Here is a 21,674-nt window from a genome sequence, read left to right on the forward strand (position 1 = left end):
GTTATTGAGGTCTTTTAAAGATACAATATAGCTCCGTATAGTTGCATGTTTGAATGTCACAAGTCACAGTCCAATTTAGTGCAGTCAGCTTTCTGCTCATGCACATCAGATCCATGTTCTGTTGATGAACCACATTCCTTTGTGAAAAGAAAAGTTGCATTCCATATGGCTTCATGTTTTCTGGAGGAGCTGTTTTAAGGACACAGGTTTAGTTTCAACTGATAACGTAAATTCAACCTTTCAATAGGAAAGAGTGATAATAATTACATATATTGATTCTATTATTGATTATTGATTCATATTGCATTGTGATTCTGTGTTTGTAATGATGTGAAGCACTTTGAAATGTTTTGCTGCTGAAATCTGCTATACAAATAAAATTTGATTGATTGATTGATTGATATAGTTAAATGTTGCACTGATCAACATGGTGTTTTGTGTGCTGGGCCTGTTCCAGCCTTGTAGCCCAAATAAACCTCCCCGCCATTGGCTTTGTGTTTCAGCTGGATTGCTGCTCTGCTATGAGCTCCCTGTGCAGACGGACCGCAGTGGGAAGCCCATTGACCGCTTCCTGGTCACCAGGAGCCGCAGCTTCCAGCAGACCCTGACTGCCCTCATTCACGAAGTACAAACCCATCGCTTCCTCAGAACATCCCTGTTGCTTGGTTTGGCTAGAACAGATACAACACTGCTGGTTCTGTCTGCAGGTGAACATCCAGCTGTCAGAGTGGCACCGTGCTCTGCTGCTGCCCCAGGCCTGGAGGGGGTTCATGGGCCGGGCGTTCAGTGCTCTTCTTCAGGTCGGAGCTTTGCTTCCTTTGGCCTTCTTTGTTTAGGACTTGTTCTGAAATCATCCAGTCTGTATATAAAGCGAGATACAGTTGTACAGAAGACATGAAGCTGAGTCTGGGTCTGTCTGCAGGGCCGCCGCTCTGATCTGGAAATGCAGCAGAAACAAGTCAAAGGGGATCCACAGCAGCTGCAATATGAACAGCACTGCGCCTGGTTGTGGTGAGAATCAGTCACACCTTAATCCACTTCACTATCTGGTATGATGTCACATTAGCTCATGAACTGCAGTTGCACCATCTTGATGCTACTGTGTAGCATCATGATGTTACCGGTGATGTTTTCTTTTAGACTTTGAGTGAAAAGTTTCCATCTTTAACATGACAAACCTCAAACTGCTGATGACAGGTGGACAAATACAGTGCCTCTCCAAAGTAGGGCTGTCCCAAAACAACTTTTTCACTCCTGATACGATATTGTGGCTTTGAGTATTGGCCGATACCAATATTGACCCTATACAATATCAGCATGAATCATACATGCCTTTCTTAATTATTTTATTGTGGAGAATAAATAATTATTTATTCTTTATTCTTAAAATTATTTATTTATTTTAAATAATTATTTATTCTCTGCTTGATCAAGTGGTATTGCTCAATCAGAGAACAATAGTCAATAATGATAGCTATGAGAACAACCGGCCCATTTATTATTAAGCAGTGGCTCTACCTGTGGGATACCAGTGCTCCTGCATAGAAAAGCTGGGGTGGACTAATTTCAAACTAAAAGCCTGTCAAAATAAGATGTTTTTAGTTTATTCTTCCTAAGTCACTGTGCTAATTCCTGAAAAGTCTTCTGTTACCAGTGTCTTCTTTCACTTCAGGGTGACAGAGTGACACCTCTAGGGAACACCCAGCAAATGCCTTCCAGAACTGATGTGAAATTTATAAATTAAAGCTCGTCAAAATAAGACGTTTTAAATTATTCCCTAAGTTACCAGTCAGTCACTTAGTCAAACTGTGAATCAGCCAGTCAGTGGGTGTGCAAGTTCTCTCCCTCTCAGACACAGAAAAACTTCTCCATGCCTTTGTCTCCTCCATACTGGACTACTGTAACACACTTCTCAGTGGGATTCCTTGCAAGAGCCTACAGAGGCTCCAGTACATCCAACACTCTGCAGCTAGGATCCTGATGAGAGTGCATGACCACATTATTATTATTATTATTATTATTATTATTATTAATAATAAGTTTATTTGATAGGGACAGATACACATCGACGTAGAAAAACTGAGCAAAACAGCAGTCCCATGTTTACATCATAGTGCAATAGCAACAGCTAATTCGCAGCACTTGTCCCTAGATGGGCTTTTAAACAGTACCTCTAAATAATTGAAGTGATAATCATTTAAAATAGCACAACATAATGTTGACAACATCTACAAACAACCAGTGAAACATAAAACATCAAAAATGGATACAGTTCTGTTTCTGACATAACTAGAATTTTGTTTTTTTAACGTACTAAAACTGGTTACAGACTTTAAATCAACAGAAAGTGATTTCTGTTGATTTAAGTCCCTCTCTCTGTCCGTGAGAGACAGAGCACTTTGAGCAAAAGTGGTTCTTCGAAAGGGGACCTTACAATTTCCATCTAAAGCCGCTCTAGTAGATCTGCTATTGCCCTGCAGTCTCTGTATGTAATCACTTAATGGTTTAGGTGCATATCCACTCAAACACTTAAAAATCAATTTTAAAAGATTACAATTTATAAAGTTAGGAAAGTCCAAAATGCCAAATTTAGCCAAAATGTGACAATGATGGAATCTGATTGGCTTTTGATATAAAACCTTTTAAGCCCGATGATAGAAACTTGTTAATGGTTTGAGTATAGTTTGACTAGTCTGAGACCAGACAGTAGCTCCATAGGAAAAATGTGAGAGGATCATTGATTCAAAAGCATCTCTGCACAGTGAAATGTTAAACAATTTCTAATAATTTTATAACAGTTTGTTTGATCTAACAGTTTTGCTGATTTTATCAACATGGCTCCTAAAATGTTACTGTGCATCCAGAATTATTCCTAAATATTTTTCTTGTGATATTTGCTCAATAGGTTCCCCATTGATCTGGATATTCAAGGACTGTAATGACATTGTCTTGATTGAAAGAGCAAATGCACTTTGTTTTCCTTGTATTGAGAGTTAAGCAAGAATCCTTTAGCCATGATGATAATCTCTGCAGGCTGTTCTGAAGTTTTTCACTGACTACAATACTGCTGTTGTCCAAGTTGTAAACAATGGTGTCATCAGCATATATTTGCAAGATAACTTCAGGACAGATTTCAGGAAGACTGTTAACATATAAACTACAAAGGACCGGACCTAAGATAGTTCCTTGTGGAATCCCTGTTACTGTTTTGCAGATGACAGATTTACTATTATTAATGATAACACATTGTTCACGATTTTTCAAATATGATTCAAACCAAGACAATGACCGTTCTGAGAAATTAAATGATGAAAGCCCTGAGATCAGTAAATTGTGATTCACCTTATCAAAAGCCTTTTTCAAGTCAAGGAAAACTGCACCGGTGATTTGTTCCCTGTCAAGTGATTGTTTAACCTTTTCAAGCAGCAGACTTATAGCGGTCTCTGTGGAATGATTATGTCTGAAGCCAAACTGAGGAGGGTGCAGAAGATTGTTACTTTCTAAATACAATAGTAGTTGTTCTAGAATAATTTTCTCCAGCACTTTTGACATGACCGGAACAAGACTTATTGGCCTGTAGCAGCTGAAAACATAGCGTCTAAATTATACAAATCCTTTGGGTAAGAATTGCTTAAGCTAGTGATAGTTTTTTTGAATGTCAGAGTAATGAATTTCCTTTATCTCAAACAAATCAGAACACTTTTTGGTTGGTTTTATACCATGTATAACCATTAGAGATGGTAGGAACTTTGATGCCAAGTCTTTAACTGAAGAGAGGAAAAAAATCATTAAACATTGTTCCTAGCTGAGCAGGATCAGTTATGGCTTTTCCTGCTAACTTCATATTTGTAATTAGTACTTGCATTGGGATTCAATAAACTGTTTGTTTCCAGATCATCTTACCATTCCCTCCTGTTTCTGACAAAACATTTATGTAATATTTAGCTTTAGATTTGTACACTTTTTTAACTACTCTGTTCCTCAAACTTTTAAAAAGCAGCCAATCTGTGGTCTTTTTGTTTTTAAGAAAATATTTTAGAGCATAGTCTCTCTTTTTCATCAATAGCCGAATGTCATCCGATACCCAAGGTAGCTGTATTTTTCTTCGTCCGTTCATTTGAGTTTTAAGAAACTTATTCATAATATTACAAACATTAAGAATATAGGTATTGCAGCAATCATTTATCTGATTCTGATTTGAAATGTCATCCCAATTAACCCTTGCAAATTCTGCCTCAAATTTGGGTACATCATTTTCTTGGAATTTGTATTATAATCTGTTTCTGTGTATTATAGCGACTGACAAAACGATTTTGAGGTAATTTTCTTCCACTAACAGTGATTTTGTGGTTGGATAAGCAACCAGCCCTGGCTCACCTCAAAGTTAGTCTGTAGATAGCATAATATGCTGGAAAATGACCATGTCCCAAATAGTTCAGATGAACGGTGAATTCATCTTGAGAGTCCTGTCTTTGTTCAGTTTGAAAAAGGCGGCATAGTAGAAATCCCACAACGAATAGAAGAAACAGTTGAGCTAGAAAGATTTTCAGAAAGTGATGCCGCTTTCCTTGTCTGTTTGAGGCAAGCCTACCATGTGCGGTGTAGAGATTACCGGAAATCCATTGTTGGCTTGTATCTTTGCATTGTTGCTGCTTCAATCCGTCAGATAAGTGGTCTTTGCGTTGTTGCTGCGTCAATCCGTCAATTATAATCCTTGGGATTATACTGGGTATACTGGGCTTTAAAGTTAAAATCGTGGGAGACAAACACGGAGCCCAACCAAACGTGTGTCGCCATTTCTACTGATCAGATTTACATAGGTGTGTACCTTCTATCCTTCCATCACTTCCATCTTCCACTCTCTCCACTGGCTTCCCATTTCCACCAGGATCCCTCCTCACAAAAAAATGCATCTATGGAAAACCCCCCAACAATCTCAAAGAACTGCTTAAACTACAAAACACAACTCACTCACTCTGCTCCACCCACTCAAACCTTCTCCACATATCAAAAACCAAACAGAGGACCATGGGGGATAGGGCCTTCTCTGCTGTCTCTCCACATCTATGGACTGTCCCAAAACAACTTTTTCACTCCTGATAAAATTCTCTGAGGGAACCACAATCCACGGACTGCTTTAGAAAAGGGCTTAGGGTTAGGGCATTTCTTTTTAACAACATTATTGGTTCACTTTTCTAGATATTTGTTTTGATCTCTTTTATTTATTAATTTATGTAATTATTTTATTATCCATTGTAATTACTTGGTTTGTTTTTGTCCTTTGAGATCTAAAGATATAAACAATGTTTTTAACGCTTTATGTCAATTCAACACAGCAGAAAAAGGAAATAAAATAAAGACTTTCTGTGAGAGTTTCTCATAGGCATATGGAACCTGAGAGGTTTAATTCAGAACGCTAACACTCTGATTCGTCTATTGTGTTTAGGGCCAGAGATCAGCTGACAGACGTCATCAAAACTGCTACAAAGTGAGTTATATGCTGAAGCATATAAGTTGACCCAGATGTATTGACATGTCTTAATGGTGGATTGTTCCATCTGCTCCCCAGGGACAGTCCTGTTGTACAGGGCAACTCCATCTTGGCCCTGAGTGGGCTGGCTGCTGTCGTCGCTAAGTATGAGAACAACCTTCCCACCCACAGCAGCGGTTGCATGGGGGTGAGGCTGCTTCAGTGTTTCTGCTTTTACACGAGGCTGAAAGCTACAATTTCCTACACCAATACCAACCTGTGGTTTTTCTTTACCATGGCAAGCTAAAACTGAGTCGGACTTTGACAGTACTAACTCTGTTTGATCTCTGCAGGCTGGCCCAGAGTTTGTGCCTACTCCCAGCTGGATGTGCATGGTCCTGGACACGCTGCTCAGCATCATCAGCAGTGGCTACAAAGCCAAAGGGCAGCTGTTTCCATGGTTCCTGCATGTGAGTTTCATGTCAGAACTTTTTTGTTTTAGTTACATTTAGATTAGGGGTGCACCAATTGCATTTTTCAGACCGATCTATCACCGAAAAGCCTGACCTACGGATTTTGATTTTGATCAATACTGATGTCTTTTATCTGAAAAGATACTAAATATAACAACAAACTTGATGAGTTGGCAACAGTGAAGTTATTATTAACTGTGCATGTGCAATAGGGCCGGATAATATTGCTGAAAAGCAAATCACAAAATAAGGGTTTGATCAATTGATATTTTGTGTTTAAACATTTTTTTTGTTTTAAATATTTGAAGTACTGCCAAACTGGTGGTGTGATCTTTCCTGTTTTATCCACAGTTTTCTCTCCACACTGTTTTTTTAATTATTTTTGAGCAGTTATGAGGCATGGTGGTGAAACCTGAAACTGCTGCTGCGCAAGTTACTGAACAGGTTGTTGCTAGGTAACCAAAGAGCGAGTCAATTAGTGGATGCCCCTGTCCTTGCTTGGCTATCTATGAGAGGTTGAGCAGCTAATATCTTTCCTTTGCCAACATCCACCAGTAAGGATTGTAGTTCAGTGAAATTATTCAATATTCTAATAGACATATTATCTATTGACATTAATTATTGTCCAGTCCTATCATACAGACAGGACCTAGTGGGCGGGCCTGATTATGCATCGTTATTCACTTTGAGGCATTGATGTTCTAAATTTGTTTTAATCATCACAGTCAGTTTTATCACATTTAGTGTCTTGCAAACAAACAGTTTAACTTGATGTAATTGTTTGTTTCAAATAGAATATGTCTGAGTGAATTTTACCAAATCAGGAATGAAGTTGACTTCAAGACCAGTGAATATTAATCACATTATCTCCAGGTTCTTTTACATCCACATTCAAGTATAAATAAGACAATAGATCAAGCCTTTCCTGCAAGATTTTTACTGTGTTATTTATATAGCTGAAAATTATTTTTCTTAAATATTATCTATTGTTCAAATTAGCCATGGATCCCTTTAAAATACAGGCTACAAAAAGTTGGTAAGGTACATTATGTGAATTTTGAGGTGTTATTGTGTATGTGTGAATATATAACCCACAGACTTTCATGTGGAAAAAGTTGTAAAATGTCCTTTTCATCTGCTGAAGTGGCTGTAAGCTACTATATCTGTGTTTTTGCTGCGCTCGTCCCCAGCGGTCATACTCTGGGGAGAACACGGCCAGCGCCATCGCCCGCTCCTGTGCCAGCCTGGCTCTGTCCCTGCTCGTCCCAGTTCTGGTGATGTGGCAGAAGGATGCTCTGGTCCAGGTCCTCTCAGCTCTGCAGGCCAGCTTGCCGGACGCCCCCTCTGCAGATAACTCCCAGGCTGTCCAGTTCCACTCGGGCCTGGCAGTGGGCATGGTTCTCTCCAGCCTGCACCACCAGAACCTCAGGTACTGGCTCTGAGAAGAGTCCCCAGTTAAACACATGAATGCAACCACTGATCAGTCTGTCTCTGCTGTACAGCGATGTCTCTGCCCAGGAGGACACGGATGTCCTGTCCAAGACTCTGAACGCTCTGGAAGGTTGCTGCTTCAACCCCAACCTGGAATACAAGTTAGTGGTCTGGTGCAGACAGGTCCAGAGGACATTCACCAGCAGTAAAATACTAGAAGAAGAAGCATTTTAGGATTCAGTAGATCAGTTTTTCTCCTCAGTATTTTAATGGACAGAAGCTTAAGTGTTTGTTACTCTGAGCTGCAGACGGAGGGCTTCAGTTTGTCTTGGATTTCAGCAAGTAACTAGAGCATTTTTCTGCTTCCTGTTCCTCAGCACTGGATGCGTGCTGGGCCTGGGCCTGGTGCTGTCAGCGCTCTGCAGCAGGGGACGGGTGGAGCAGCAGGTTCATGTCAGCAGAACCCTGGACAAGCTGCTGGACAAGCTGCAAGACAGCAGTGGACAGGGACGCATGCTGCAGGAGGTACATGCTTCCCTCACTGATCCAGTCATGACACTGGCTCTGTTTGTTTTCTACATTGAAATACTTAAGAAGAACCCATCAGTTCATTGTTATGAGTATTTATCAGCCCCAGTGAGCAGTGGTTGACCTGATCTGATCTGTTCCTGCAGGTCCTGTCTTACTCAGTAGCCTGTGTGAGCGTGTCGGCCTTCAGCAGGGGGCTGATCCATGCTGCCAAGGCCGAGGAGGTCCTGAATGCACTGCGCACCCTGACTGAGGAGAGCCAGCAGGTCAGCAAGCCTCACTTCCTGTCAGGGCTGTTGAGTTGTCTGGGATTTATGTATTATTAACAGGTAGAAGGTACCATTTTTATGATTGCCAGAATATTTTGAAGGTTAAAGCTTGATGTTCAGATCTTTGCTGAGGGAGTTCAGATCAATGGATGAGATCAGTTTCTCATGCAAGTATCGACCTATCACTGATCTCCCAAAATTATGGAAACAAGGGTTGATTATCGGCCGGCTTTTAAATTCATTTTTACTGCACTTTATTCTTATCTAATCAAAATCATAACGATAGGTTAAAAGCAGACAGGACGTTGAGCTAATGTACATAGAAAGTGTTATTTTGAGGCGTTCTGATGCTTCTCCACCGTCTCTAGACTCCAGGCTTCTCATTGGCTCTTGGGCTGGTGGTTCACGGCCTATCAGTGTCCGGCCATGGGAAAGCAGAGAACATTTACCCTCGCCTGCTGGCTGCTTGGATCAAAATTCTGCTGGCTGAGGTACAACACATGAATCAGCATTCCTCATATCGTACCCTGATCAGACCTGCAGCTGCAAGATCTACATTCTGGTTTGGTCCAATTAAAGTCATGCAGACCCTGTCTTTGTATTTCAGGGATGTCCCACCATGCAGCGCTTGGCTGCTGCGAACGGGCTGGTGGCTTTAGTGGGGTCAGAGAGCTGCCTGATTCAGGTAGGAGCTGAGAGCCAGTCATGAGCCACCTGCAGGCTGAAGGTGAGTCCAGCTGTTCACCAGGAATAATCACTGTTGTGTTTTTACAGTACCAGAGTGAATTGGAGCTTTCCGTCCAGCAGCAGAACAGACTCAACGAGGTCATCCGTGCTATAACCCAGGTAACAACTATTTTCTTCTTAGCATGCTTATTAGCATCCAGGTTGGCTATGAAATATGGGTGCGCCCATAAATCGGCCTTGATTTCTTTAATTTTGGGAGATCAGCGACCAGTCTCTGCTTAATGAGAATATCACTTCCACCTCTTCTTAATGGCAATAAAAAGTTTAACTGATGGTATGAAGTTAGCTTTAATACAAATCTTTAAAGTTGTTCTTGTTACAACTCCACTTTCTTTCCCACTGACACCACCGCCGTTGAACTAAAATACAACATAAACTTAAATGAGATGGTGTAATGAGTACAATAACGACATAAAATTGATATAAAAACATATAAACATACCTAGCCGGCTGCCCCTTCTCATTTCTTCCTTCTTCAGAGGAAGAAATTCCTCCTATCGTACCCTGATCAGACCTGCAGCTGCAAGATCTACATTCTGGTTTGGTCCAAAGTTTGGACCTCATTTCTTCTTTAGAGGAAGAAATGAGGTCAAACAAATTCTTTAAACTTAAATTGCCTTTTCTGCAGTCATGCTTTCATACTACATGCATCTTTTTTCTGGTGTCCCTGCGAACATGCTGAATTCCACTTCCAACATAAAACCTTTCAAACTAAATGTCAGAATAACAAAAATATATTAAATAAAACATAAACTAAAATTGTGGCAGTAAAAGAGAACCTGATCTGATCTATATCTGAAAATTAGCCCATATCCCCTTTTGCTTACCCAATTGTTGCCAGTTTTGCAACTTTGTGGCTACATTTTGCAACTTTTCAGACAAAAAAAATCCGAATGGACACTCCAAGCTTTTTAAAGCTCTGTGATTGGCCAGAATATTACTGAATATTATCTCCTCTTGGTTTAGTGTCAGTAATTATTTCCTTTTTCCTCTAATGTCCATCATGCAGGAGAACAGTACATTGTTTCTGTTTTTTTGTTGCAGGTCATCACCTTCTCTGGAGCCATGGGGCTGCAGGCTAACAGTGCCTGTCTGATTGGCCATCTGCACCTGGCCCACATGTCCACCAGCCACAGTCACACCACAGGTACACCAAGCTGTTTCATGCTTCCGATCGCTGATTATTGGCATTTTATTGGATTTTAATGTAACACCAACACAACACAAGAAATAGGATGGATAGTTTTCAAATAATTTATCTTGCAAAAAACAAAAGAAAATGGGAAAAGAATAGTGTGCAGACTAAACAAATACTATTGAACCTTCAGAAGTCAACTAAGTAAATGCAGCTAATCTGTTTCCAGTCTCAGAACATTGTTAGAGAACAAACAGCACCATGGAGACCAAGGAACCCAGCAGACAGTTCAAGGTCAGAGGTCAGAAGAAAGAAGCATGGTTAAGGATGGTCATGCAATCATGAGCTCTGCTGGTTTGCTTCTCCGTCTCAGTTGTTCTTAATATTGAATTTATTTACGTGAAACCTCTATCTTTAAACTTAGCCACGCATAACATAGCAGATAAGTGCATGGCACAGTGCAGTCTTTGTAGAAATAGAACATCTTAGCTGAGTAATATCGACGGATCCAAACAACCACCTCTCAAAATGGTGGCTGATAAGGAGGAAACCAACTGGCTTGAATCTGTGATATTGTCGATGCGAGAAAGAAGATTTCTCCAAACAGACCGAAGGCAAGATGGTCAGCATTCAGGCCACACTTACAAAGATTGAAATGTCACTTTAAACTTTGTCGGAGCAAGTTGAGGAGATGGAAGGGTGAGTCTCGGCCAATAAGAAAATGTGTGCGACGCTCTGAAACACCTGGACAAGACAGAGTAGAAGCTGTTGTATTTAAAGACAAACTAGATGATCTTGATAACTGGAATAGGAGAAATAATATATGAATTTTCAACATGTCCAAGAAGTCAGAAGGCTGGAATCCTACTGCTTTTCTCCAGCAGATTATTCCACTGATCGTCCATCTTGTTACCTTCAACATACATGTCTTTGAAACATGTCACCGGCTCGATAAAATCTTTGGTAGGCAGATGTCAGTATTTTGCTTAGAAAGTGCCTGACCTTTCCGTGAGCCCGCATAGCAAACAAAAAGGCTATTTGTCTTTTGGATATATATGACCAGGAGGATACCGGCCAGACTGTGTGGCCCGAAAGGGGCGCGATGACCTGGCCCCAGTCTCGAGCCCATTTCCCTCATCTGGAGCGATCTCTGAACCGGCACCAGACCTTGGGGCTCAATGAAAGAAGTAGATGGGCGCAACGACCTCCATGAAGGACCCACATCTGCCCAATTGCCAATTGGTTGGCAATCACGTCTGTGAAGCCCTGCCAGCTGCTGCCGTGTACAAGAGGCCTGAGCTGTCCAAGGCGTCTAGTGTTGCAGAGATGAAAAGTTCCCCTGGAACTACAGGCAGGGCCCGGAGGGTTCTCCTACAAGGCTCAGTAAATGGCTACTGCGACAACCAGACCTGGCGACGAGTATGAACCATTGTGGAGAGTGTGTGTCCAAGCTCCTTCGTCATGCAGGCCTTTGTCATAAGAGCAAAGGCCTGCAGAGATGGATCAACCAGGCCTTGGGTGGAGTGGTCCAGTGGAACGGATTCCAAAGAGGAAGACAGGGCCAGCATCAGATGGGAGAGAGTGTTCCCAATTCGGCCCATGCGGGCCCCAGAGTCATTGGCACTTAGACCACGGACAACAGGCATTGGGCCACAAAGTCTCATCAGGCGGTATAATAAGAGAGGCAATCGCCGGTTCCACAGCCGGCAGCTGCCCTAAGCCAACCCTGGGTGCCCCCTGCATGGCCGCCAGGGCCCTGCCATCCGTTGTCAGACGTGAAAACACCTTGGTGTCTGACCAGCAGGCATGAAGGTCCCATATATATACTTCCGAAGGAGGAAACATAAAAGCAGCTTCTGATCTACTGCGCCTAAAGAAAGGCACTAGAAGCTGCAGGTTGGGCCTGAGGAACACCAATCTGGAAACGGGCAAGAACAATAAAATCAATCAACTCCACGGGCACGTGCAGGAGGCGTGAGCCCCCCTTCCCCTATTATCCCTGATGCCCCAGTGCCCTTTTTTGAAATATTTTTTAACAGTTTGTGCATCAGGAGGCCTGTTTGTGACCCTCAACAATAATATTTAGCTAAAAATAACAATTTAGCAAAATAAATGAGTTTGGCTGCCCTCGGTCTAATAATGACTGAGGATTCTCAGTGCCTCTGCCTCCATGTTGTTAAGACACCGGGCCCATGGTGAGGAGGAGGGGGGGTTTAACTGCAGCCTCTAACTATCAAATTATGGTCAAACACATATATTTTTTTCATCATACACTTGTTTGTGGTAAACAGGTGGGTCTGATGTTAAAGTTATGAAAACCTTCAGCGCGACTACAGCCTCTGCTCCACCCACTGAGACGCCCACTATTCCGAAATATTATCTCTGAAAACTGTGCTCTATTTTCCTTCTACTTCATTATTCTAAATTTATGTTGCAGTTTGTTGGTCTCACAGAAATTCCTCAGAAATGTGTTGAACTTTGTAGTTTAGAAGCGAAGATAATGAATGCTTGAATGAGGCCTATTGCTGTAGCAATGCTCCGATCTGTGGTTCTTCTGTCTCTCCCCATCAGTTCCTCAGGACTTCAACTACCTCCCAGAGAGCAGCATCATCAGATCCATAATCGACTTCCTCACTGAAGCTGGAAGGAAAGGTGTGTTCTCCTGAACAGGTGTGTGTGTGCGTGTGTGTGCGTGTTTGTGTGTGTGTGTGTGTGTAACTATGTGTAACTATGCAATGTGAGATCTGGGTTGTGACTGCGGCTGCAGGTCCAGAGTTTTCCCCGCCTGCTCTGGTCCGGACCGCCCTGACTTCAATGGCGTCAGTAGGAGCTGGTTTCCAGTTCCCCCCCATTAACTGGAGCGCTGTCCTGTCCCCACTGATGAGGCTCAGCTTTGGTAACTCCTCCTGCTTCCCCCCCTACCCTCTCCCACACACACCTACCTCTCACATGCTCTACAGGTGACCACAGGGTGTGGTTTGACTTTGACAGGGGAAGGCGTCCAGCATCAGTGTGTAGTCCTGGCGGCGTCCCAGGCCCAGTCCTCCCAGAGTGCATCCCTCTTCCTGGGGTCCTGGCTGTCACAGCCACTAGTCCACAGCCTCAGTGTTGGTTATTCCTGTCCTTTTCATCATGGCTGCAGCGAGATACAAGCAGAGCTTTCATATGACTTCCTCTCCCCCCCTGCAGCATCACACTTGGGCCCACCTCTACCAGACACTGGGTGTGTGGATGAAGCAGGTGGCAGAGGACAAGCTGCAGATGTATGTGCAGAACCTGGGCCTGCAGCAGTTCCAAAGGCGCTCCCTGTGTGTCTCTCTGCTGCGGGGCATGGCTCAGGCCATGGCCCTCCCTAACCCCCCCAGCCACTGCTGGACCACCCTCTGCTCCTCCGTCGAGACGGCCTTCAGCCTCCTGCCCAGCCACATCCAGGTGGGGTCAACTCTCTTTTACAGCTCCACCCTATTACAGCTTCACCTTGGAACAACACCTTGTTGCCATAGTTACACATTGGAACACATCCACAACTGAATAGAGGATGAACCTTCTGCTGCCTCACCAAGCAGGATGAGGACATGACTTTTTAAAGTTGAGACTTTTTATAATATCAGTAATGGTAGTGTTTTTTGTTGATATGTTCTGCTTCATACACATAGCAAACACTAACAAATTTTTGTAGTAATCGATTATTCTGATTATTAATCTGACAAGACAAAATTGCCACATTATACAGATTTTTCACTGAATTGAACAATTTAAGCATTTTTGTGTACAATAGAAATATATTATAAGATGCTAATTTAAAAAAAAATCAATTCATTTTTAAATAAAAAAATTAAAATGCTTAAAATGCAAAAATGGCATTCCTATAGTGAATTTGAAGCAGGTGAAAATTAAACTGCCACTTGAGGAGTTTTGGGTAGAACATATTTACAGCCAGAACAAGTACCCCGAGGCTGTTCACATCGTCTCTGGGGACTTTAATCATGCTGATCTGAAATCAGTCCTCCCCAAATTCCATCAACACATAAAGTGCACAACCAGGGGTGATAAAACTCTGGACAAGCTGTACACAAACATCAGACAGGCATACAGAGCTAAACCCTTAGCACACCTTGGCCAGTCTGATCACGTGTCCCTGCTACTGATCCCTGCTTACACCCCCTGTGGAAACGTATCCCCAGTACAACCCGGACTGTCACCATCTGGCCTGAGGATGCCTCTCACCAACTACAGGACTGCTTCCAGAGAACTGACTGGGAGGTTTTTGCACATCAGGACCTGGAGAACTACACCTCAGCAGTCTTGGACTACATCAGGTTCTGCACGGACAATGTCACCAGGAACAGACTCATGAGGATCTATCCGAATAGGAAATCCTGGATGACTAAGGAGGTCTGGGGCCTCTTGAAAGCCAGGAACGCTGCTTTCAGGTCTGGGGACAAAGCACTCTACAGTTCTGCCAGAGCCAACCTGAGAAGAGGCATCTGCCAAGCTAAGGCATCATACAGAGGGAGAATAGAGAAGCAGCTCAGGAGCAACAACATCAGGCAGGTGTGGCAGGGTGTCCAGCACATTACAAGCTACAGATCCAGCAACCAGCCATGCACGGAGGGAACCACTTCCCTGGCAGAGGAGATGAATATCTTCTTTGCCCGCTTTGAGGTGACACGTACCACAGCTCCATCACACCTGCCTGTCCACAGCAGCTCTGCTCTCACAGTAGAGGAGTGTGAGGTGAGGCAGGTGATGAGGAAGGTGAATCCAAGGAAGGCTGTGGGACCTGACGGTGTGTCGGGACGGGTGCTTAAAGACTGTGCAGACCAACTGGCTGGAATCTTCACAAAGATTTTTAACCAGACCCTGTCTCAAGCCACTGTCCCTCCCTGCCTAAAGTCCTCTACCATTGTCCCCCTGCCGAAAAGAACCAACATCAACACCATGAACGACTACCGTCCAGTGGCACTCACACCGATCATCATGAAGTGCTTCGAGAGACTGGTGCGGAGTCATATCCTCGCTGGCCTGCCTGCTGAACTGGACCCTCTCCAATTTGCCTACAAAGCAAAGAGGTCCACAGAGGACACTGTATCCACTGCACTTCATGCCACCCTGACCCACTTAGAGAAGTAGGGGAGCTACGTTAGAATGCTCTTTATGGACTTCAGCTCAGCATTTAATACTATACTTCCCCAACGTCTGGTGTCCAAGTTAGTAAACCTTGGTCTCCCATCAGCCACCTGCAGTTGGATCCTGGACTTCCTAACAGGTCACTCCCAGAGGGTCAGACTGGGCCCCCCCACACCTCCACTGCTCTGAGCCTGAACACCGGATCGCCACAGGGTTGCGTGCTCAGCCCATTTCTCTACACCCTCTACACTCATGACTGTGTCTCCAACCACCTCAGCAACAAGATCATAAAGTTTGCAGATGACATGACTGTTGTTGGTCTCATCTCAGGCGGGAAGGGGGAGCTGGAGTACAGGGATGAGGTGAAGCGGCTGTCAGAGTGGTGCAAAGTCAATAACCTGCTCCTCAACATCTCCAAAACAAAGGAGCTGGTGATTGACTTCAGGAAGAACAAAACGGACATCCACCCTTTCACCATCAGTGGGACCTGTGTAGAGAGGGTCCCAGTGTTCAGGTTTCTGGGCATGGAGTTGGAGGACAAGCTAACCTGGAGCACCAACACCAAGGAGCTGTTGAAAAAGGCACAGCAGAGACTGTACTTTCTGAGAATACTCAAGAAGAACCGTCTCCCCTCAGACCTGCTGCAGGCCTTCTATTACTGCTCCATAGAGAGTGTGCTCACGTACGGTCTGTGTGTCTGGTACGGCAGTAGCACATCCGCGGACAAGAAGGCGCTCCAGAGGGTTGTTAGGGCAGCAGAGAGAACCATAGGCTGCCCCCTCCCCACTATGGAACAGATTTACACTTCCAGGCTCCACAAGAAAGTTTTGGACATTTTAAATGACTCTTCACACCCTGGCCATGGTCTCTTCCAGCTGCTGCCACCAGGCAAGAGATACAGAGCAATAAAAACCAGGACAAATCGCCTAAAAAACAGTTTTTACCCAATGGCAGTCATGGCACTAAATTCAGAGGCATAAGAACTTCTGCTCTTGACACCACTTTGTTAAAAATGTAAATTCTGTTGCGACACCTCCAGGCGCTGCAACCATCTTCTGATGTCTATTTATTTCTAATTTTGTACTATTTATTTCTTTATCTTTTTTTGTATGTATGTATGTATATGTATATTGTATATTATGTATATACACATAACCTGTATTTTAACTTGAGTCGAGCAAATCTCAATCTCGTTGTAATCTGTTGATGACAATGACAAATAAATCTTATCTTATCTATCTTATCTTATCAAAGGTGTTTTTATCTGAAATGCAAAATATATATATTTATTTCACAGTTTTGGCTTATTTACTGTACTGGGTGTGTTGTTTCAGTAAAATGCCTTTTTGAGTCTGTATTCACCAGTTAATGATTAATTGATTAGTAAATTAGTTGACTATTATTCAATAATCAATTCATCACAGTGAATCCGATTATTCTCTGCCCTTATCAGTATATAGCTAAGAAAAAGGATTCATGTTTTTTTTTCTCAAACTAAGATGGCTGTCCTCTTCTTGGTGGTGGCAGTCAAAGGCCATTTGAAAGCATGTTCATGTTTTCAAATGGTCTAGTCAAAGTGGAGAGTGCTCCTTAAAGTGGAGCAGCCAAAGCAAATGAAGCGGTTTAGAAGAGCTGTGAACAACTGTGTCATCCTGGACATGTTACTGTGAAACATGATATCGAGCTGTTAGCATGACATGACAGTCATGAGACTGTAATACAGCAAGTCTTCAGTCAGAGGCCTATTCAGAAAACTGACTGCTACTGGAGATCCTTCTTTTCTGCAGGTGATATGAGTTATGACATTTAATTTCCCTTTGACTATTTTTGAATCAAATCTGTATCCTTTAGCTGCCACCTGTTGTAACGAGACAAACGAGAAGGGATGTGCATACTTTGACAAAGCACTGAAGTCTGTCTATTTTTTGTGTCTCTGTGTTTTGGGAACAAAGTTTCTGTATAACAAATTTAATCAGAGAAATCAAAGATCAAAACAGGAATGCTGTTCAGCTCCGGGTATTTGTTCTTGTCTCAGGATGCTGAGGTGGATCTGTATGTGGGTGTGGCCAGGTGTCTGTCTGAAATGTCCGACACAGAGATCGACAGGATCGTTCAGGTGTCAGAGGTCAGTGTTGGGTCAGAGATCAGTGTGGTGTCAGGAAGTGACAGCAATTGCTCTGTGAGTAAAGTTGAGCATTTGTGTGAATCTCAGGCTCAGGTGGAAAAAGCCTGCTTCGTCTTGGCATTCCTCACCTCTCAGGGCAGACTTCCGCTGCTCAGCCTCAATGATGTCATCACCGGCGTGCTCTGCGGTTGGTCGAGTTGCAGACTGGGCTGGATCCTCTTGCAGGCCTTTTACCAGTGCCGACTGACTGCTGGCACCAGTACAGGTCAGAGTGCAGCTCTGTTGGTAACAGCGGCTCTACTGTCTAAGTCTGCGTATTGAGCATTCCTGCTTCTCCCTGTAGGCGTCTCCAAGCGCATGGAGTGGCTGCTGGAGCTGATGGGACACATCCGGAACATCGGCTATGGAGCGACCTCCATCAGCTGTGGAGACACCAAGAAGGTAGGGTCCAGTCCAGTCAGATCCGGTCCATTCCGGCGCCGCACCACATATCCGGTGTTATAGATTAACTGGTGGCTAACTTAACTGGTTGAAACCTATGCGCACCGCAGATGTTTCTAAATTGTAGGTGGCTGTGTTGATGCCTGTTGAAAAATGCTACTTGTGTGACAAAACCGTTTGCAAAACTTTACTATAAATCCCATTTGAAGCAAATATGTTTAATGTTGCATTTGAAAATTATGTTTCAAAACAAGTTTCTACAGAGCAGCGTTCAGTGCACTTCGAAAACACCGCATTGGAGCATAATGGGTGAAAGAGGGTGGAAGGAGTAGTGACCCTTGTATTTTTCTCCATACTTATCAGGTCAAACCACATAGTGCAATACGATATCACTGGTCAATCTATCCGCCAAATTCTTATATTTTTTTTGTGTTGTATTTATATTTACTTATATTCTATATTCTTATTCCTTGTTTCTTGCATAATTTAAGGTTTTTCTTGCATAATTTAAGGTTTTGGTTACTCACATTTGGTGTGTACCTTTGTATTTAATTTGTATTTTGTATTCTTTTGCACTTTTGCTTACTGTGTGTTATCTTTGTTTTTTGCCTGGGAGCTGCTGGTAACTTCAATTTCCTGAGGGAGTCTTCCCAAGGGATCAATAAAGTACAAGTCTAAGTCTAAGTAAAAAGGTCTTTAAACAATATTATCGTTTATCGCAATAATTTTTGAGACAATTAATCGCTCAGCAAAATTTGTTATCTGACAGGCCTACTGACATGTTCTGCAAATGTGTTAATAAATGTAAACAGTTATGATATCATGCAAACTAATTCCTTGCTCATTTAATGGAAGCCACGTTATTTCGTTTGCACCTTAACTGACCTGCAGACGCAAAGCTGTGCAATTTAGTAATTTCACAATATTCTTGCAGTTAAAAGTTTGCCTGGCAAACCTGTTAAACGATACTACCTCCAAAACGTTGGCAGCAAGTGAATATTATTTTTTTAGGCAATAAAATAAACTGGTCCAAAAAGTGAATCAGACGACATCTCTAACTGGACTTGTACCAGCGGTCGCTGAGCTCCAAGAGTGCTGTTTTATCCACTAAACTATATCGGCCAACGGAAGTGCAATAATCCTACCCGTTATTGATTCTGATCTAACGGATGCCCTGCGCTTTAAGAGGGTAACCTGGGTTAACTGGTGACACTTTCAGAACCTCCGTTTGAGTGAAGATTTTAACCCATTTCTGATGTAAAAGTATATAAAACAATTGTTTTTTCAGGGTGTCTTTTATGGTTGAGTATTAGGGTCACTTGATGAAAAGAATAAAGATGTTTAGTTAAACTACGAGAAAAAAATATCAACAATAAAGAAGAAATGACACTGCCACATAGATCTGCGGTAGCCATGTCTTCTGTAAATGAACTAGGAAATAAACTATAACATGTTACAAAAAGTGTTTAAAAAGATTTTGCTATTGTTTCTGTGGATATCTAATTGAAATATACAATATGAGGGAGATGTGAAAAACAACATAGCCAGTCGATCTTTTTAAACATTTTATTTTTAATCCCATGGCTCTTCAACATTTATGTCAGCTTTCAGGGATTAATCTTTGCTTTGAAATCTGTTTATGGCATCTTGAGATCTATTTCGATTTTCCTTTGACGAGTCTCAACCTCTGAAGCAACACAAATCAGGACAAGTTCTGTGTAATTTACATGTTTTGGTGATTTTGCAGACTAATGTAAAAAAAAAAAGGCAACATACCATATAAGACCAATAAAAGTCTTTCTAATTAGTTATTCCCGGGATCGTAATGGGTGTCTCACGGAATTGGATAGTATTTTTGCAAACATTTGTAGTTTTTTAAGCTTATCGCATTATTTATTTCCTGGTTTGGTAAAGGGGTCCGGAAAAGCCACGCGCTCAGAAACATCTGTCTCTCCCAGATGCCGTCACCAGTTAATTTAGCCACCAGTTAATCTATAACACCGGTCGGTGCTGTTCTTCCACGTTGTATGTAGTGAAAATAGTCTCAAAATGAATGTCCGTATGTAAAAGTATCTGTGCGTGTGTAATACTGGATTTGTAACTCGTGTAACACTAAAAATACACGGACTTCGCTACGAACAGCTAAAGTACCACAGTTCACATAAACATTAGCTCCCGCTAACAGAAACATATGAGAAGGGCAGAGTATCAGACACATAAAACGTAATCTGAAATTATTTATAATTACTCGATGTCTCATTATAATCGGAGAGCAAAGTCTGCAGGTTTAACTTCTATTTACTTCTGAGGGCAGACCATCTTGTTTCTTGGTTTGCCTGCCTATTTTTCCAGCCAGCGAACCATTCCGCCACCCAGTGGTCATTTTTCAGACCACGTAGTCTCCTGTACCGCTCAAAAATGCACAATATGTCTATAAATCATTTTGGAATATTATAAGGAAGTGCTGAGATATGCCATTTTCCACCGAACTAACGTATTTGCCACTTCTACACAATAACAGTGAGAAACGTTTAGAGGATAAAAACACCAGACTCAGAGCAAAAATCAGCTTTCTACTAGCATGTAAATGCACCATCTACACACAAATCTGGGAACTCCGGAAGTGTGAAATGAGTCTCTAAAATACTCGTGCACTTGTAACTGGATCTGTACAAATGCAGTTTTGTGTGTGTGTATCTGGCAACTCGTGTGTACTTTTTCAACATTTGTAGGTGTAGGAGAAGGTTTATTTTCTTTTTACAGTTTAGGAATCATATTTCACAGACACAACTATCCAAAGTTACACGAGTTACAAATCCAGTATTACACACGCACAGATATTTTGAGACTATTTTCACTCCATAATGTTGCTGCATGTCACTGATGACTCAGCATGTGTTGCGCAGGTCCTGTTCTCCAACTAACTCACAGGAATGACTCAGCTTCTTATTAAGCACAAACCAAAAACCTTTTAGAGCTTCTCTTCAGATATCAGACAGCATTTTACAGCAAAACCTTTTAATATTCTGCAACTCAATTTACCTTGAGGCCTAAGCATATCAATTGTTTCAACTTTTTTTTAGATTATCAGTATATCTAGATGGGTTTCTGTGGTTTTTAATTTTCTAATCCTATGGTCCCTTCTGTTTTGCAAGGTAACCAGAATAGGACATCCACATACTTGCCTACTGTTTTCCACTGGGTCTTGTTATACCCATCAAGATTTGATATACAGAAGAGAGAAAATTGTTTGTGCAAAATCAGTAGAGACAGTATTGACTCAGGATACTGAATTTTGATGCATGCCTCACATTTCAGATTTCTATTCATTAAATATGTTTAAATTATTAATGGTTACTATTTTGTGAAAATGTATAGTGTGGATGGTATTTTAGTGGCTAAAAACATGTGGCTACTGTTTGGCTGTTTATCTGCAGGCCACTGACTTCCTGTTCCAGCTCTTTGCTGCTGCTGTCATCTCCTGGGGTGACCACTTCATGCCCCTCCTCTTTGGCATCAGGGCCCAATGGTTCCCATGGCAACCAGACTCCAAGCCTCCAGTGCTAGAGCACGGTTTGTACGGGTCACTTTCATTCAGTGAGCTCGCTCTGCCGCAGTGCATGCTGGGAGTGTCACACAGCCTGCCACTGCTGCTAGGCAAAGAGCCATGGAGCAGCCAGACACACAAGGTGAGAGGTAATAGGTCAGGTGACTTACTGCTGGCTTTAGGTTATAGGTCCAACATGACAACCGTGTGCGTGGGTGTGTGTGTGTTTCAGTTTATCGACTGGCTTCTCAGCATAACAGAAGGTCCTGAAGAGAATCTGTCAGCTGTCACCATCAGCACAGCCAGAGGTGCAGCACGTTTCATTCCTCCACCTGTTTACGGCTCAGGTCTCCTGCAGCTGCTTCTGTACAGTTAGTC

The 21,674-nt window shown here is 42.5% G+C and overlaps 1 protein-coding gene across 5 annotated transcripts in view; it reads left to right on the top strand.

Annotated features, from left to right (window-relative positions):
- focad (focadhesin) overlaps positions 1–21,674 on the top strand; it is a 74,810-nt gene that overhangs the window by 51,339 nt on the left and 1,797 nt on the right. For 4 of the 5 annotated variants that reach the window (XM_028038515.1, XM_028038518.1, XM_028038517.1 and 1 more), the window contains 23 exons: positions 504–625; positions 708–800; positions 923–1,011; positions 5,447–5,488; positions 5,570–5,678; positions 5,824–5,940; positions 7,134–7,372; positions 7,446–7,535; positions 7,752–7,899; positions 8,049–8,168; positions 8,540–8,662; positions 8,779–8,856; positions 8,946–9,017; positions 9,963–10,065; positions 12,625–12,705; positions 12,821–12,949; positions 13,045–13,160; positions 13,243–13,485; positions 17,219–17,308; positions 17,396–17,573; positions 17,652–17,749; positions 21,187–21,438; positions 21,529–21,667. In XM_028038515.1, the coding sequence (XP_027894316.1) occupies positions 504–625; positions 708–800; positions 923–1,011; positions 5,447–5,488; positions 5,570–5,678; positions 5,824–5,940; positions 7,134–7,372; positions 7,446–7,535; positions 7,752–7,899; positions 8,049–8,168; positions 8,540–8,662; positions 8,779–8,856; positions 8,946–9,017; positions 9,963–10,065; positions 12,625–12,705; positions 12,821–12,949; positions 13,045–13,160; positions 13,243–13,485; positions 17,219–17,308; positions 17,396–17,573; positions 17,652–17,749; positions 21,187–21,438; positions 21,529–21,667 (2,871 nt within the window). The remainder of the gene's footprint in view (positions 1–503; positions 626–707; positions 801–922; positions 1,012–5,446; positions 5,489–5,569; positions 5,679–5,823; positions 5,941–7,133; positions 7,373–7,445; positions 7,536–7,751; positions 7,900–8,048; positions 8,169–8,539; positions 8,663–8,778; positions 8,857–8,945; positions 9,018–9,962; positions 10,066–12,624; positions 12,706–12,820; positions 12,950–13,044; positions 13,161–13,242; positions 13,486–17,218; positions 17,309–17,395; positions 17,574–17,651; positions 17,750–21,186; positions 21,439–21,528; positions 21,668–21,674) is intronic. The other variant, XM_028038516.1, reaches the window with a different exon arrangement.

The sequence above is a fragment of the Xiphophorus couchianus genome, chromosome 14 (assembly GCF_001444195.1).
Source record: "Xiphophorus couchianus chromosome 14, X_couchianus-1.0, whole genome shotgun sequence".
Taxonomy (NCBI): domain Eukaryota; kingdom Metazoa; phylum Chordata; class Actinopteri; order Cyprinodontiformes; family Poeciliidae; genus Xiphophorus; species Xiphophorus couchianus.